We start from the raw sequence: 19888 nt of genomic DNA, 5'->3' as shown, positions 1-19888 counted from the left end.
AAAAAAAAAAAAAAAAAAAAAAAAAAAACTATTTTTGGATAATAAAACGGCATCTAACTCGCCTCTCCCAACCTCCGTGGTAACCTTACTTATCTGACTTTTTAAACAGACAATTATAGCGAGTTATTGGTCGTTGTACGACATGTCACAATCTCACAAGAGGAGATCAAATTCTTCACGACTGACCCACCCCACTAAAACTCCAATTTTGCGACTGTCCTATATCACTTTTGAAATATTTACCCCCCGTATTACAGCTCTCGAAGAACGGTGTCATAATTGGAGGATTAAAATAAATCCCATCAAATCACCTTTACTCTTCGTTGTAAACCTCTACTGCTTCGTCGAATGCCCTACAGTATCCTTTAATGATGTTGCTCTCATTGCTCAAACGACTAACCTGGAATCCTCACACAAACTGAAAAGACAGGATACTGCAAGTCGATTTCGACTATTGCTGCACTTTCTAGACGAACGGTCTAAACTTCCAATTCATTACAAAAGACTGATCTACATGACTGTAATAAGGCCAATTTGGACATGCGAAGTTGATACTAAACCTTCGAATTCCTCTCGTATACAATCCTTACAGTCCAAAATCCTTCGTAAAATTTTCAACACTCCTTACTTTGCCACAAATAAAATCATAAAGATATTATAAATCACATAAAGACCTTTCATATGTAACCGATCTAGTTCGAACCAAATTCCTTCCATTATTAGCTCCCTAACCATCCAAACCCACTAGTTTCTAACCTTGCTTCCTCTTTCATTCCAGACAATCCTCCGAGGCGCCTGAAAATAAGATGGCCACGAGACCTGCTAATGTAGAAACTTTATTAGAGTGCTACCTATGGGTAGTTTCTCTATACGCCTGTATTACTCTATAATAACATACATCAAATTTACATTTACTCACTTACTGACTGTACAGTTGTAAATTACAATAAAGATAATAATAAAAAAAATTACCAAAACGGGAAGAGGGGGCTTAAGATAGTTAAATCGAGCAACTTTTAAAAAGTGGCTGAAATTGAAAAACCGGGGTTTGCATCATCCAATATCAATCATTCGTCAACATAATTTATTTTAAAAATGTTGCTATATTAGTTGGTGATTGATTTTATTGATATTTTCCGATGACAGTGTTGTAAAAATAGCTTAATTTAATCATGTTATGACCAAACATTTGCGCTGTTTAAAAGTGTTGTATATATTATTTTATTTTTTTATTTTTCATACATTTGTTTGATTATATACATTATATATATCTTGTGTATTCTTTTCTTTGTATTTAATTTTATTTAATTTTTTTTATTTTAGTATGTATGAGATCATTCATCACTATTACCTATTGCCCATAACTGTGTGGCAGATTGTAATATCTATCAATAATTAAATCTATGTTAAAAAAAAAAGTGTTGTACAATAAATGATTTGTGTTCTTTCTTCTATGTATTCGCGTATCATTTATACTTAGCAACTTGTTAGGATATATCACGAAGAATGGATAGTGAAAAAAAGCTAAATGGATAATTTTTTATCTCTTTTCCGAAACAAAGTGATTAATCAGACGCCGTCTTTCAAAAAGGTATCTTCAGTATTAGACTTTTTTCCTCTTTATTTTCTTTTTGCCTTATAAAGACAGCTCCTCTGGTATTCGTTAAGCGAGCGCCTTTTAAAGCAGAATCTGCTCTGTGAAAGATGAAATTTTGTTTTATAGACCCAATTAATTTTTAATTTGATATACTAGCTGGAGTTTTAGTTTTAAGTTCATCTCGGATATTTTGATGCCTTCCATCCATAAATTTCTATATCTCAGCAAAAAATGAAAAACATATTTTATTCAATATTTCGTTACCAAATTACATAATTATAAAATCTTTTTTTTTTTTTAATTTAATATAAAAACAACTTCTTTTGATGCCTTATCTCAACTTTCTTTATTTTTTCCCAAGAAAAAGATCTTTTTAAAAAAGATTTAACAGCAACTAACAATTCGTTAATGAAATGACATTTAACATTAAGTTAAGTGTTTTAAAGAAATTATTATCAAAGTATAATTGTGAAGTTTTCCATCAAAAGTTAGAATATCCCCTTCGAAAAATGTTTTCTTTACCAAATAAAGTTCTATACCAAAAAATAATTCAGCTTTTATGAACATTTAAATTTGACCCTGTTTATTGAATTTAACAATGCTATTTTTTTTAATTTGAAATCCTTCCAAAACAATGTCATGTTGTTGATGTTCTATATCATTCCAAAATTATTTCAAATAGGGTTTAAAAATAATTTTGTAACAAACGTTTTCGATTAAAATTCATCTTTTGTACATTAGATGCTTCCATTTACAAAAATCCATGTCCAGTTACCAGCAGTTAAAGATGTTATATTTTATATCTTTTTTTCGGTTGGCTCTATAGAACTTGCAGATCTTCGGCCGCCCGAACCAGCCTTCTCTATACCTGCTTATCTTGGACCATTGCTTTCCAGTTTGCTGCATGCATCTTTGCCGATTCTATCTGGTTTTGCGTCCCGCATAGTCTCTAGCTAACACAATTCCGTTATTAATAATTTATTTATTATTATCATTATTATTTTATTTAATTTTTCTCTTTCATTTCCTTAAATTATTTCTTCAGTATAAGCCAGTTATTTATTTTACTAATGCTATAAATATCTGTTTATGAATCTCTAGTTTTTTTCCTCATTCATTCTTAATCACACAACTATTATTATTATTTTTTTATAATTGATCTACAATATTTATAATTTTTCATGCTTATAGCATTGTAAATAGTTGCAGATGTTTTTGTACGAACTACCCTGTCTCCCTTTATCAACTGTTAAAAAAATTAAACAAACAGTTACCATAGCCAAATAAGTAAGATCAACGAGGCGATATGGTGGATTAAAGAAATAATAAAAATAAATAAAAACCTCCCATAATAATTTTTAATTAAAAAATTTCCTAAAAATGTATATATTGACTTTTGATAGAAAATGAAGGTTTTAAATATAGATACATCAAATTGTCTGATGATATTGGAGAAAAATAAAGAAAGTATAGATAAAGGATCAAACATTTTTGTTTGTAAACATAACTTCGGGGAGTTTCTGTTTAATTTTTGATTTAGAGTTAATGCCCTTTAGAGAAGAGAAAAAATCTGCTGTGATCAAAATTATGTTTCAATTCTAGAAAAACAGTACCAGGGTATTGTCATGTATGACAAGGACAGTAATGTTCTGAGTAGCTGCTTACCAGATTCCTATTTAAATATAAAGAGGTATGGGATGGGGAAGGGCTTTAAATCGGGAACAAAGTCAATGTGAGGAACTAAATATGGGCTAAATAAATTTTGTATTTAAGTATTGAATGTAAATAAATAAACTTAAATCGTAAATTTAAAAAATATCGTTTGGTGATAATGTTCTAGTAATATATTCGTACAGTATAAGGATTTAACTTATATATATCGTTTGGAGATAATATACTAGTAATATATTCCTATAGTATATCAATATCGATATAGATTTACTTTTTTTTATTACCCACTGTACTGGTCATTTTCCACATAAGGAGGGCGATCTAGAGGTAAGCAGCCTGTTCTAATAATGGGAAAGGCCACGTTATCATTCCGTGAGGCCGTCACCAAATAAAAGTTGACTCCCCATAGGTCGGATTCGAACCGGCACCGCGTTGAGACCAATGCCACAAACCGCCACGGAACCGATACGAACGATTCACAAAACAAGATGATTACTCTACGTGAACCCCATTTCCTTCAAGTTCAGAACTAATGCAATCCTCCCAAAGGCTTTTGGGACGTTTCCTTGTCCATTCAGAGCTGTTTTACTTCTCGTTCCTTATCTAACTTTACAGACCAGACCTGTTTCAGCAAATTAAAAACATCAATTGTGATTGTTAGGTACATGCCTCACTCCATCGTGTAGTGAAGTCGCCTAAATTTTCTAACCCTGATTTTCTAATTTAAATTCTCTACGAAAGGAAGATCTTTTGGTTTCTGAGGTCTCTAAGGTTGGCAAATTTATTAGTATCTTCAGAAAAAGTAATATGCCGATTCTCTTCCTTCCGATATCTGTTGTAATTTAGAATGTTAATTGGTAAAATAATGTCGAGTAATACGAATGATCGAAACTACAGTTGTAGGTATATAAAGGTAATATCAAGTTAACATTATGTCATTGTATTAATCTCAATAAAGTGCCCGCGTGGGAGTTTTATACCCACATGCATTGGGAGAGCAAATAAAGATAACGAGTTACATTGAGGAAATAGGAAAACAAAGAGTACATTGGCAACAGATCAAAACGGTCTATAAAAAAACAATAGATAAAGGCCACAAATTATTTTTCATTTATTTTAATACATATATTTTAGAAATTTATTTGAACATTTAATATCAGTATATAACAAATCATACAATCAAAGTATTTCTAAGCATTATACAAAGCCTAAAACGGACGATTAAACACGACCCCCCCTTACAGCTTTTGGTTCAAACTTTAATTAATTTTTTTTATTGGTAATGTAAACATTGTAACCATGTTTAAAAAGAGCTTCTGGAATATTACGAGACAACTTCCACGTAAAAAATCACATTCAACAATTCAATTTTGCTTTGCCAATTTTATTTTGTTTATTTTACAATTTTCACTCTTTTACTGGAATGGTCATTAATATTTACTAGTTGAACTATTTGAAACTCAGTTAGGATATGTATCTGGTTCCCAAAAATGTAATCATATTTCATGTATTTACTAATATAATATAACAACTATACTGTGGTGACAATTCGAAGATTTATTTTTCTCATAGAACAGAAGAAACAGTTTAAAAAAAACAAAATTTTTAAACCCTAAAATCTACAGAATACAAATTGAAATTGATGCCCTCAATTGTTTTGTAACTGAGTTTTCTACACCCAAGATCAAAACTAGGATTGGGCAAGCCATTGTGAATCAGGTTGTGACATTTTAGCTCGAAAAAGGAAAATTGAACCTAAATTTTAAGAAAATTATATATAATTGACCCGTTCCTATATTACTTATTACAATTAGTATTTGCTTGAAACAAAATTTAATTAAATCCGTACCGCTGCAACCTATGAAGGTTTAAGGGTGCAGCACTTTGTAAGGAAGTATTATAACTAGACCAACGGTTGCGCAAGGAGGTGATTTGGCCAGGATCGCTCTCGACCGCTACTTGTACTTTGCCTCATGGCTACTGAGTAACAGAAAATAATTATCTGTCCTGCCGTATTCGAACTCAGGTTCTTGGAGTTAGCATTTTGCCTTACCTCAGTGGCACAACATTCCCTAACATTTCTATTGACTGTACATATCCACTAGAACTAGAAGGTTTGCCATAATACTGAGTAAAAGCAAAGCTGGGGTTCTTTGTAGGTATTTAGTTGGTTTATTTCTGTTTCGTAATTTGTATATTTATTAATAGTGTTTGTAAGATTGGAGTCACATGGATTTTAATTATGTACATATGATTTATTGCTAAAAGGCCAATTCTTATTTTTTTCAATAATTTTTCATGATATGTTATTTTTATGGAAAGCAAAGTAACCAAATGTTTTTGAATTATTTAAACCCAATAAAAGGTAAACGGATTTTCACGTGACCCCATATCGAAAACTTTAAAATTACATACTTCCCTAAAAGCAATGCTGAACTATTTAAGCCACATTTGGAGGAGCCAATTCGCTGTAATGAGCGCGGTGTGGATTCGTACCAATGAGGGAGACTGTAATCCCCGAAGAGTGGTTCGGTCTTAAGGGATCTCTCCGACGACGCCCTCCCAAAGGAAATGAGGACTCCGCTGGCTATTCTGCACCTTCGGCCTCCATTAGTGTTATTGTCATCTTCTGTCACTTATGTCTTATCTTCGTTTGGGTCTTTGGGGTATTGACATTTTATAAACGAAGGTATTCGATCAGGACTGATTAGAAATATTATGTACTTACATGCTTTTTTAAGCACATAAAAAAAAAACCTTTTTCAACATATAAAAAAAGATTTTTTAACTTTCACTTACCTATATATGAAGTATATATTGCGATCGTAAAAAAATGTTAATTCGAGATTTCGACAATAATACACGTTTTGAGGTGTTTTGAGTCCAAATAGGACATTTGGACAAAATGCTATGTGTATCTATGCGCATGTGTTTGAATAACGTAGCACAAAAACGAAAAGCCATACGAAACTGAAATTATATATTTAGGGTAGATGTATGGCAAGGATGTGTTGGTAACTTTTTCGTTAAAATCGACCTACCGGAAGTGTCGATCAATCTTATAGATTTGATTTTTTCGATTTTCGGCTCTAACGATTTTGATTAAACACGATGTATAAATGTAAAATTAGGTGGTATTTTATGTCAGATTGGTTTCATCGTCATTGCAATAGTTTGGCAGGGCTTAAATGCTGTTTTTATAAAATATCTTCCTCTAAAGTACCTTTAATTTTGTTTATATGAAAAAATTAACTATTTTACATTTTTACTAGTAATAAGAAATAAATAAATATGAAGTATAAAAGGATTTGATAACTAAGTAAAGGAGAAAAAAGGAATAATATTTTTTTCAGGTTGAAAACACATTTTCAGATATAGATGTAGTAGTATTGACTTATTATATACCTGTAGAAAAATTTAAGAAAAAAAAATTTAACATATAAAGTTATAGAAGGTAACTTAGAAAGTGATTAAGGCTCTTATGTCAATAAAATTTGTTGTTATTTTTCTACCTTATAAACAAAGTTTCTTCAGAAAACGTGAGTAATTTTCTTGTCTTCCGTTAGCCATTTCACATATGACAAATTCAAGAAAAAGCAGAAAGTAACGAAGAAGTAATGACTTTTTAAAGAAAGTTTATCAAGTATCTACTTAGAGGCTCGAACTATTCGCGATCTACTCTGAAAGCCTGATCCGTAAAATCACTGTAGACCTGTGTAATTATTTTGTGAAGACGCATTCCGAACTCATATTGAAAAGTTTCAATTAAATCTGTTTACTCCAATCTATTTTATTAACAACTTCACCTTCTCTAGAGATTTGTCTTCGATTTTATTACTTTCAGCTTCATAGATTTTATCAACATGCACTAAATAATAAATTACGCAATTTAAGAAAGGCATGAGAAAAATAAAATTTTAATTGGAAAAGTTAAATCATCATGACTGGTTCCCGTTTGATACCTTCCAAATGTTTATTTTCGGCTTTGTCTCAATTCATTTCCTATTACGTACTTTTACATAATCTTCCAAGACGCGAATTGCATCGTCATGGAATAATAATCAACTTATTATTAGAAAAGGTTTAGGTTTACGTAGCTGGCTCAAAAGGACTCATCTGGGATTTCATTATTATGTGAATGATAGTGTGATAACAGATAGTTCGGTGTAACTCAGACCTGCTATAGTACTCGTATGCTGTTCTCCATGATATATTAAACATGCTGTCCATGGGTATGCATATACATACATACATCAAATAGTCATAACATTTTTGTTGGCTCTTGTAGATCTTTGGCTGCCCGAAACAGCCTTCTCCATGACTGCCTGTCTTGGGTACTGCTTTCCAGTTTTCTGTATGCAGCTCTTTCGAATCATTGTTGATTCTGTCTGTCTATCTAGCTTTTGGCCTCCTATGTGGTCTCCTGCCAACTATAATGGCATTCATTGTTGTGTTGAAGCATCCTGATGGATTGCTTCAAGCAACATGTCCTGCCCATCTTAACCTCCTTGCCTTTATATCAAGAGATATCAACCGACCTGTCTCTGCAAGCAGAGTTAGTTCTTCTCCTCCATGTGTTAAGGCTCTGATCCCAGATCGCTCCTGTGATTTTACGGAGTACTTTCCGAAATGTCTCGATTCTGCTATCTAGGGTACTTGTTAGAGCTCAGGTCTTATATCAGAGCTGGGTTTATCAAGGCATTGTACACCCTCAGCTTCATATTTGAAGATATTTTTCGTGATTTTAGTATTCTTGACAAAGCCAATAAGGTTTTTACGCTGGTATCTCTCAGTCCGTTGTTCATTTATTGATATTATTGTGGTGCTGAGGTATTTTAAACTCTCTACTTTCGGAAACAATTTCGTTAGGGTGGATTCTTTGGCTTACAATCATATACTTTTTTAATCTTTTATTTCCATTTACATGTAAGTCAATTTCCTCTGCTTCTCTTAATAGAGTCTTTGTGAGTCTTCCCATGCCATCTTAGTTTCTTCCGAAGACCAAAAATATAAGTAATAAAATAAAAAAAAGTAATGAACAAAAACTAAAATAATGTCGGAAATAGATGGATTTAATGACCTCTGGAGTTTAACACCATTAAACAAGAACTAGACAAACATTCCGGCCTCAACGTACATACATTTCACATACATTCAATACATTCAATACATTTCACTCTAAGTACAAAGCGATATTTTACATCGAAGCTGAATTCGATGAAAAAAAAAATATAATAATTTAAAAAAAAAAATCTTTTTTAAGCCATTTTGAACTCTGGTTTCGGATGGTATTGAACGAAATCTATCAGACGGCTAATAATTAATATAGGTCATTGACAAAGATACTGATCGACTGAATTGAAAGCTAAACGTCAGGGACGTTGCCACAACAATTTACTGAGTGGGTGGCGCCTAATCAAAACGTTTTCTAAAAATTTGACCAGATTTCTCAATTTATTAAATACTATTCCCACTATATTTTGGAATATTTTCATTTTCGCTACTATTTTGGATCGAAACCTCCCAAAAATGAGAATGCTACTGATGACGCTTCTGGACGCAGTGTAGATTTACTGTAAAACATTTTAACAAAATGAAGTTTGAACGAAAATAATTACTTGTCTATTTGTTTCATCATTTATTTGACATTCTCACTTTTACATTTTTTTTAATATCCTATACTGCCTTAAGGTCCTAAATAAAAACACAATAATTTTAATTTATATATATTGTTATAACTCAGTCCCAAAACTTAAAAATTAGAATTTATAAAATTATTATCCTTTCCACTATTCTTTAGGGATACGAAACGTGGTCTCTTATACTAAGAGAAGAGCTTCTTGAGGTTTTTGAAAATAAAGCACTACGTAAAATATTCGGACCGAAAAACACGAGATATAAAGAGAATTTAGAAGGGTACACAACGCTGAATTGAGAGAACCACATCCGGTAAATATAATTCAGGATCATTGTGGCGTGTAAAGTTGTGGAACATAAAAACCAACGGATCCCTAAAATGTTAATAAACACTAAACTGACGAGTGAACGTCCGAGGGGTAAACGTAGATGGGAGGATTGCGTTGAGTTTGATTTAGTAGATTTGGGTTTGAGGTGGCGTCACTGGACAGATACACGAGTATGTGGAGAAAGATGGTGGTATCGGCATCGAACCTTCGGGTTCGCTATGCCTTAATTATTATTATTTTGGAAAACCTTTTACCACAATTTAATAGTTTAAATTACAAATATTTCCACATGTTTTGGATTTTTTAAATTATTTGTGGGTAGAGGTAAGTTGCCAGTTGAATTTTATAAATTGCTTATTTACCTCTATGATACAGTTGTATTAAGTTTGGTCACCGACGGTAAGAAATCTCACAAAAAAAAAAAAAAAAAAAAAAAAAAAGTAGAAGAAGTTTGGGATATATCTTAGGAAAAATAAAGGACTAGATAAGGGTTGACGTGATCTGTAGGAAATTGAAAGACTGAAATGGACATGGGTAAGACATGCCTCCAGAATAAGGTTGACAAGGAAACGAACGTTATCACTGGGTGTATTAGTTTCAAAATAAAAATTAAGAACCTGCTCTTTTTTTTTATTTTGTTGATTTTTTTTCTGTTTGTGTTTTTATTAAGTTTTAGTTGATTCTTAGTAATGAAATGCATAAGGATAAATATAGTTGGTTTTTTCCTATAGAGCCAGTGTCAATGTTTTTCATATTTTATATCTTTTATACCATAAGTTTTCAGTTTAGTCAAATTTTAATTCCACAAAGGCCTATGTCTAATAACAAACGAAAATAGGTTATATTTCTAAAATTTAAAGGAAAATTTAGGTTAAATTTTAAAGTACCTATGGTTTAAAAATTACAAAATTTGAAAAATTAGTATTGGCCCTTCTTGACCCAATCACTGATATATGAGCGTAGCTAATGAATATATATTAGCGTATTATGTATATTTATTATTACATAAAACTATTGTTTATATATGTCATTAGAAATTTTCTTAGAGTCTTAGGGAAAAAAATGTGTTTATATATATAGTTATCGGTCCGAGCCTTTTAACTTCGGAGTGGTTTGTAGTTTACAAATGGCGATAAAGTTTAATTATTATTATTTCATTGTTCTATTTCTCTGCGGTTCCTTACTTGATGTTAGCTTAAAAAGGAACTGATTTTATGACGGATATTAATAAAAATAATTTGATACGTAGATATATAATAGCCTCCCTTAGTCAGGCTGTTGGTTCGCTACTCGGATCATTTTTTATCGCTTCCCCTTCCGCCGTGCGACCTTTACAATCGCTACGTGCCGATATTGCTTGAGGAGCTGTATTGCGCCTCATGGGGGCAACGCAATCAGTTGAAAGGAATCAGCATTGTTTATTTATAGATTTTATATTGTTTTAATACTTGTTTCCTAGAATATATTCTGATGAAATACACTGTTATCTATTGACAATATAATTAATTACACATTGTTTTAATCTGTAAATCAAAGCAATGAATTGTAACGATGATGAATGCATCTGAAGACAATGTTTTAGCTCGATCTTGTAATTTTTATGTTGAATAGGTTTAGAAGAAGGTAACGTGTATGCAAGAAAGCTAGAAAGTTCTTAGGTGTCGTTTTCGGGATTTTTAGTTCAGGTTCAATAAAACTACTTCTGTAAAAAGGGGGGAGATAAAGCCACTCAAGGCGAGGGCACACAAATAACGTACCCCGAATTGAATGCTTTTTGGCTGTTAAAAACACTAACAACCGAAATGATTTGCCAGACTCCATTTTGGCCTATTCTCATCCCACCTGGAATAATTTCTCCTCATTTTACAGTATTTAGTTCTCACTATCTTAACATCGTGTGCCTAACCGTTCTCTCGTTTGATTGATCTTTTAAATGAGTTAAAATACCTTTGTATAATTGAACTATCAGCGTTATTTTAGATTAGATGAAACATACCAAAAAAAAAATGTCTTCATATTTACAAAAGTAGCTATAATAAAAAGCATTTTGAGAAATTTTCCTTTCGAAAGATTGCTTGATCTGTATGATCTTAAAAGCCATTACTAAAAAAAATTGTTAAGAGGGATAAAATATTAAATTTCACAACACCTTTGATTTGATTTCTCACATATTATAAAATAATTCAATTTTCCGAACTATATTATGGAATAATGAGGTGTAGATAGTTGACCGTAGATTAATGCTTGGAGAGGTTTGTCGGGGGGTGCGGTCAGCAAAGAACAACATAAATAAACAAAACCATATTTATTTAGTTTATGCCGAAATATAAATAATTAAATAAATAAATATGGTTTTGTTTATTTATGTTATTCTTTGTCTGATGTTCTCTGACCGCACCCCCCCGACAAACTTCTCCAATAATTATATTATGGAATACTTTTTCCAAAAGTAATTCATTGATTGAAATGACAACCTCAAGATGGGAATTTAGAATCTGGAATACAAGATGTTGTAATTCTGTTTTTAATCTATTTTTGTATATTCTATTTTTAATTTTAAGCCTACGAAATTATGAAATATCATGAAAATTTCATATTTGAATTTATGAAGTATGAAATATGTATTTTATTCCAATATTTTGTCCAATTCCTTAACTTCTGAGGTTTTATTTTTTTTATTTTTAGAAACTCCTCGAGTAAAATGGTTCAATAAATATTAGCAGTTTGATGTAGGTTCTTAAATTTCTAATTTCCCAAATATTTTAATTTTTAAATTATTGCGGGTGACACCCTCTACTACCGGGTTAAGTGTCTTTACCCCTCCTTCCGTCGTAAATATTTCCTTGCTACCTTTCTCGATCAAGTTATCCAATCCCGCCGTCCATCGTACATCTCAGATATCCTTCAATTTAAGTCCTCAGTGCATTCCCGCAATACTCGCTCACGGCCTTCTGACTTATATGTAACTGTCCATCAAACCGCAGCCTTTGGTAGATCTTTCCTCACCCGTTCCTCTTCCCTATGGAATTCTATTTCCTCCTTTATTCGTAGTTCTAATACCCTTCCAATCTTCAAATCCCGTATCTTCGACTACCTCCTGTCCACCCAATTCCGGAAGAATAACAATTGAAAGTTTCAAAAAAGCTTTATATATTTTCTGTATTTTATGTCTTAGATTTTCGTTTATAATTGTAAATATGTACACTAGCAGAAATTATCTCTTTTCATTTATTATTTTTTAGTTTAATTGTATTTGAATTTTTATCCTTTTTATTTACTATCAGAAGTCATCTTATGTTTTATGATATGATAAGTGGGTTTTTTTTATTTGTTTTACCATTATTTTATATAATCTGTTAATTATTGTTGTTTATTTGTATCTTTTTAAATTTATTGTATTATTTTATTTTATGACATCTTGTAATTTCATCTCTATTTTGTAATTTATTCTAAGGCTCTAAAGCCTAACTTTGACGCCTGTAAATTATTAAAGAGATCAATCCCAGAATAAATAAAGATTATTATTAATAATACCTTTCCCATGGTGACTTCTCTGCTGGGCACTGTATGTGTAAGAACAAAGTAATACAATTAATTATTTGTTTTGTACTTGATATAATTTCACTAAGTTGTAAAATACTGGTTTGTGCTTTTTAGCTCTTAGAATATCACTAATAGTCATCCCCATTCTTTAACAAAAATTATTAGTGCTTATTTATTTATTATTAAAAAAAAGTGATTACATTTTCAAACAATACATATAACAACAACAACGTACGGTATTTCTTCTTTATATATTTTAAACAAGGACATTTTAGGAAATAGTTTTCAATTGTTGTTCTGAATATCATTAACTCTTTCTTCGTTAACCAGTGGCTTATCAGTTTTTAAAATTGTCTATTAACTAGAAAATGGTTTTTAAATAGTTCCATACTACAACACAATGGAAACAACATGAAATATAGTTTTTATTGTATTATTCAAATTAATAGATTGTTTAGTTTTTTTTTCTAGTGTCATCGGTATTGGCGCTCTTTACAAAAAATGAATAAATAAATAAGGAGTTTAATTGAGCTTATTTGGTCTGCTCCTCTATTTTATTTTTTATTATATTATTTTTTAAGGGACCGAAACAGAGAATTACATTTTTTGTTCAAATTGAAATATAACAACTACTATTTTATTTGAAAAATCGGTCATGATTTTTAAAAATAAAAACTCAAACTATAATCGGTAACATATTTGGCTATCAATAAACAAATATTTATAATTTATGTCTATTATTTGCTTTAAGTAAAAGTTAAGAGATTATTTGCGTTAAGCGAGCCTCTACCGCAATTAAAAAGTGTTTAAATTGCCAATTTATTGTTTTAATTATTTAAATGTTTTTTTAATTTAAATCCATAACTGAAGAGTTCATATTTCAAGCAAGATATATATAGCGTTTTGATATTTATTTGTGTGAATAAAAAACCTAGAAGCAAGAGACATGAATTTTTTTTTAATGAACGGTAATTATTACCTGATGACTTATAATCTACAGTCAAATATATCAGAGTCATGATTTGATTTTTCCCCCAAAGAACAATAAGTTTCTAATGTAATCCCAGATTTTAATTAATGGATTAGTTATGGTCATTCGTTAAAAATAATTTATCTATTCTATTTTATTTGTACCTAAGAGAGTTCTTTGAGTTCTGAAAATAATAAGACTCTTTGAGGTTATGATCTGAACCTTAACCTACAACGATCAATAGCTAATAAACCTTAGCTTATAATGATCTAAAGCTAATATAACCTTAACCTATAATGATCTATAGCTAATATACACCTAACCTTTAGTGATCTACAGCTAGTACAACCTTAACCTATAATGGTCTATAGCTAATATAAACCTAACCTATAATGATCTATAGCTAATATAACCTAACCTATAATGATCTATAGCTACTATAAACCTAACCTTTAATGATCTTTAACTATTACAACCTTAACCTATAATGACCGATAGCTAATATAACTTAAACTTAAATGATACGTAGTAAAAATAGCTAACCTTAATTTTAATGATCTATATCACTATAACCTTAACCTCATAAGTAATCTAGTTGATTCTGAACGGCGTAAGAACATTCTTTCGTCATTAAATTATCTTTAAATTTATGATTACAAGAAATTAAGAGGCTTCTTGGGATTACACCCCTCACATTAGACATCATTAAGATAAGATTACGCATCGTGCATAACTTAACCATGATTCATAAAGTTAGCCGCACATTACTGACTGTAGTACTAAGAAATATCTCTTAATATCTAATATTAAAATATCAGTAATATATAAACTTTTTTTTATACCTTTGTGAAATAATCCGACTGAGATGTCGAAAAAATATTAATTTTTGAAACTAATCCTGAATGAACGTTTTAGAAAAAAAAAATCGGTATGGGGCAACATAAAAAAAAAAATTAGTACTTACTCTTACAGAGTAAAAAAAAGAGTACAAATTTTCACAAAAAAAAAAATGTGGGGGAAATCGTGAACATGTGAAAGTAGATGTTCGGAAATAATGGCTTGGAAATGGTTTTAGAGCGACATTTCGAAAATTAATTTTATCGTGAAGATTTGATCTTAATCTTATTATCCTAAAATATAGGTGAGGTTTGATACGATATCTCAAAAACGCGTTTGAATATCGGGCTTTTTCTTGCTTCAAGCTCGAGCAGAGGGAGGAAAGGTGTATACTTGGTGGAAGAAGTCTTAGGGTTAAACGATATAATCAATGATTAGTACCAAGTTAATTTATTCTCATTTCGATTTATTAAAATATTCCGAGTCAGAAAATATGTTATTTATTATTAAGGCTAATTAGATCTTTTGATAAATCGAGATGTGAACCACTTTGGTATAATCAATAATCACATCCTTTAACCTTGTGACGATCCTCTTCGTCTCTTGAGGATCCGTCAGTTTAGGATCGTAGCAAGAAAAATCTGAAAATCACGTTTATTCCGTAGTAGGATTGTAGAGAAACTCTTTGCGAACAAACAGAGCTTTGAAAAAGTAGTACTATTTTGGGTACTGTCCAAGCATTTATTTGAAAATCTTATTTTTATATATTCACACAAAAAGAAGAAGATTATTTTTGCATAAAGTTTTTTTATTGTACATTAACAAGTAAATATTTGAGCGCCGGAACTTCATACAGTAATTACAAATCCTATTAATAAATGTCCAAAATATTGACATATTATACAGTTAGTATTTGTTTATTATTAATTTTTTTTTGTGTGAAAATTTGTTGGCCAATTTCAAACATTTAAAGTTTTTTCATGCAATAAAGTCTCATTTTTGTTATTCAAAACATTTTTTTTCACATCTTAAACTTGAAAAAAAAATCTTAAATAATTGTTTTTTTTAGCTTGTTATTACAAACCAACTTTGTTTAAAACTTGTATATATATACATATATATTACTACTTTTCTCCATATTATTGCGTTCAAGTCCATTCAGAATTTATTAAAGAATAAATCACCATTTCTGGACTAAAATGTATGAAATGTTTAGAAATGAAAGGAACTTATATTGTGCAACTTTAAATTGCTTGACACACTTTAAAAAAATATATATGTTAATGTTTATGTAACTCCTCTCTCCCCCTCTCCCTCCAGTCTCAAATTCTCTCATCTCTGCTTTTTTGTATAAATTTAATTTATTAGATGGTGCAGCGATACTGTTTCTTGTCTATCTTATTCTGTTTGAACATTGGCTACTGTCTAACTGCCTCATTAATGCACCGGTTGAGCTTTGTAGCTCTCAAAATAATTCCGGTTCATTGACGAGTATTTATTACTCGAACAGTTAAACAAGTTCTGGTTACAAGCATGATTAAACAATTCAATCAGTAAATGGTTTTTTAAATCACATTCCTCCACTTCATTAAATTAAAAATAGACAATAGAGAAGATTGTCGAAACCATATGCCCTAGAAATATTATTCAATGTCAAATTTGGGATTACTACATGATTTATTTTATGATCAAGTTTTAAAAAATGAAATTTTCAATCATCTATTTGATTACTATCTAAATTTGAATCGCCAAGTGGAGATGAGATCTAGGTAAAATAATATGATTTTTTTTTTATTACCACCTTATCATTTAGACCAAGGCTTAAAGTTTGATAATGGTACTAAGTTATCAAATTGGCAACGAGGTTTCGAAACTTGTGCATTCTAAAGAATGCTTATAATTGCATTTTAATCTTTGGTAAAATTCCCACGAATAACATATTCAAACAATTCAAGGAAGAGATCTTTGACCTACTGGGATAACTCGACACAGTAACCATAGAAAGTACACTATTTGAGATTTTATTTTCTAAAAAACATTATGTTATCAACATAAATAAACAACATACTAATAATAATTTTATTTAAACAGTAACTAGCATAAAAAATAAAATGTTGGACATTTACATAACGACTTCTTTTGATTTTTGATTGGCAAAATCAATGGATTAGGTTTTCAAAATGTATTTCTTTAATGTTGTAGGTTGTTACGGGATGAGTTTCATTAATATAATTAGATGTAGTGAATGAATGCACTCTTCCTTAATTAAAATTTCTTTTTTAAATGATTCACCCCATCGTAAGGTACCTACAAACACATTCAAGTTATTTACCTTACAATTAATAAATATACGACAATTTTGTTTTAATTTAAAACAATTACCTTAAATAAATATAACATCTAATATCACATTTAACTGTTCTTCTTATTTGTCATAAAAATATTAACAGTAATCATCTACATCTACAACAGTCTATTTTAAAATAAATTAATAAATATTAATTTCCTATATAATTAAAAATTATAAATTACAATATAATTGTCATAGTTTTTGTAAAAGATAATCTTGTTTCAAGAATGTATATAATGTTTTTAGATTTCCTTATTTATAATTATATATGCAATTTTTGTTTTTTAATTTATCAGAAAACTGACTATATTATTATTTTAAGCACACTTGCATCTTGTGCAAACCCTCTATCCTAGGCTTAAATCTTCTCTTGCCTATTTTATGCAATGTGTTTCTATCGAATCGATGAAAATGTCTTACGGAAACATAATAAAATACGTTCCGAAACTCGCACACATTTTCCCTATCATGCAAGATATTATTAATATTTAATAAATTATAAAATGATACTAACAATAAATCAACTATAAAATGCTATAATTGATTCTATCAAAATCAGAATCAGTTAAGGAAAATGCATCCGGTAAATATACTTCAAGTTATAGCATTGCGGCGATTAAGATGGGCGTGTAAGGTTGTGTGACTTAATAACGAACGGATCCATAAAATGTTGATTAACACAGAAACCTTCGAACCTTCGGGTTCGCTACATCTTAATTATTATAATTGCTATATTTAAATTAATATTTATCTTGCTTGAATCTTCCTATTGATACATTTTCAGATTGATTTTGTGTTTATTAATTTTTTACGCGTTTCTTCTATAAATAAATAAATAGATTTTTTTTATGGAGAATATAGTTAGATTTTTACCCACTGAAAAGTGGGGATCATTGATTTTTACGAAAAAATTAATGGCTCTGTTTTCAGAAAGTAAGCACCATGTTATTTGTTAGTATCTCCTGAAAATTTATATTCTGGAACCGAGTTCTTTACATTTTTTGATTATTCGGTTTTTACTATAAATATTTTTATGGTACATAAAAGGAGCAGATTCATCTTCAGTTCCCAATTCGTCTGGGCCATTCAAATAGAATCAAGAATGAACTGAGAAGTAAGATTGCTTCAAGAAAGATTGAACAATTGACATCGACTGATGATTATGAAATAATTCTTGATTTTGATAATAAAAAATCAGGAAAAGTACATCTTGCAAATATTTAATTTATTTTTTAATATTTTTTCCTTTTTATAAATTAATATTGTTTCGATATCTTTCAAGTAAAACAGCTCTGATGACGCTCAACAAAGTGGGGCGAAACGTCGATAAATAAATGGTCATTAAATTTTATTTGTTTCCTTTTGACCTGGAATTCTTTATATAATTGAAATAATATGGTCAATAATTTTTATATAAATATATATAATAAATAATTGATTTCAAGAAGCATATTGTTTATAACCCGAAGTCGTTCAGAAAGTAATGTGAATGGCCCTTATATCTCAAACTGTCCCCGTGGTTAAAAATCTACGCATAGGAACATATATTGTTTCTCTATGATAAGGTTTAAAAAAAAATAATATCATTCCATATAAAATCAAACTTTCGTTCTATTTCTATCTCACAATTAATTTATTATTAATTGAACCAATTAGAAAACAAGTGTTTCAATTTTTCTTTCTATCCCAAGTGGTCTTATTGAGGATCCGGATCACCCTGACTGAGCACTCCCAAAGTGGATACGCCCATTTCCCACTCCCTCAAGAGCTCTAGATACGAGTGTAAACAATCCTCCTTCAGTAGTAACCCAATCGCTGAGAGTGCAGGGTGACAGACATGGAGGAGCGACGACTCCACATGTACCAGAGGTCCATGTCTCTCCCCATCTCATCCTGGCGGCTGCCTTTTCTCCCGACTGTGGTGAGTGTAATGGAGTATAGTCTACGTGTCTTATCTATGTCATTACTGCTCTAAGTATGTAAACAGTGTTTATACCTTCCGAGTGAGGCGCATTCGGCTTAGATCTGTCGTTCTATCCTGAAGAATTGAAAATATCCGAGTAATATCTGTGCATATTATTACGAAATCAGTGGGTTTGTAGTGTTTATGTTGTTGTCAATGAAGGATTGTTGGGAGAAGATCGGTAAGCAGTAATTGAATTTCATAAATTAATTAATAACTAGAATGGCGAAATAAAACACAAAATTCCATAAACATAAACTTAAATGTTCTACATAATCAATGAAGTGTTTATGTTATAACTTAAGAAGATATCTCTTATATCGCTCTGTTAGAAGTTCTAATTACAGAAATATATAATTGAAATGATTGTTTTATTAGTCATGTAAAATAAATTTGTTGTTAGTTACACAATGTTCTATCTATACTTCATTATGTTTTGAAAAAATCATGATTCAAATGTGATCAACTCTATTAAGAGCTATTTCAGTATTTTCTGTACTAACAATAAACCACCCAAATTTTTTATTCTGTTTATTAGGGATATTCCCTAAAAGTCATCCGAAATATCAACATAATGAGGTTGAAGATGATGAAGATAAATCAATCAATGAACCGTTAATAATTTTAAATAATTTGTGGCTATTTCTTATTGATTTAATCATAATTATTTTTTTTTTTGCTAAGACCCCTTTATGCGATATTCCGAACGACAATTATGGTTATTAGTAGATAAATAATAATTATTATAGTTACTTGTGCTGTGATTATATTCAATTATTTAATTATTCTTATAGTTTCGTTTATAAATACAGTAAAGCATTGTTGATTATAATATGAACGGAAATTTTAAATGTTCAGAAAAATATGATGTTTTTTATTGCTGAATTGAATTTTTCATTTGAAGCTACTCTTGATATGTAAATGCATCATACTAATGTAACACCTTAAATAATTTTAATATATTGTTAAATTTTATATCCTAATTTAAAAA

The 19888-nt window shown here is 30.2% G+C and overlaps 1 protein-coding gene across 13 annotated transcripts in view; it reads left to right on the top strand.

Moving 5' to 3' along the window:
* Ae2 (Anion exchanger 2) overlaps positions 1-19888 on the top strand; it is a 310706-nt gene that overhangs the window by 217814 nt on the left and 73004 nt on the right. For 5 of the 13 annotated variants that reach the window (XM_014414787.2, XM_067052718.1, XM_014414791.2 and 2 more), the window contains exon 1: positions 18728-18855. The exons of 7 other annotated variants lie outside the window; for them this stretch is intronic. In XM_014414787.2, the coding sequence (XP_014270273.1) occupies positions 18772-18855 (84 nt within the window). In that variant the 5' untranslated portion in view covers positions 18728-18771. Of the gene's footprint in view, positions 1-18727; positions 18856-18963; positions 19079-19888 lie in introns of those variants that run through there. One more of the 13 variants, XM_014414794.2, reaches the window with a different exon arrangement.

This window comes from Halyomorpha halys, unplaced genomic scaffold (genome assembly GCF_000696795.3).
Source record: "Halyomorpha halys isolate HHAL.00 unplaced genomic scaffold, Hhal_1.1 Scaffold87.1, whole genome shotgun sequence".
NCBI classification, from domain to species: Eukaryota; Metazoa; Arthropoda; class Insecta; order Hemiptera; family Pentatomidae; genus Halyomorpha; species Halyomorpha halys.
Note: the sequence above shows the minus strand (reverse complement) of the source record. Positions and strands in the feature narration are given on the sequence as shown.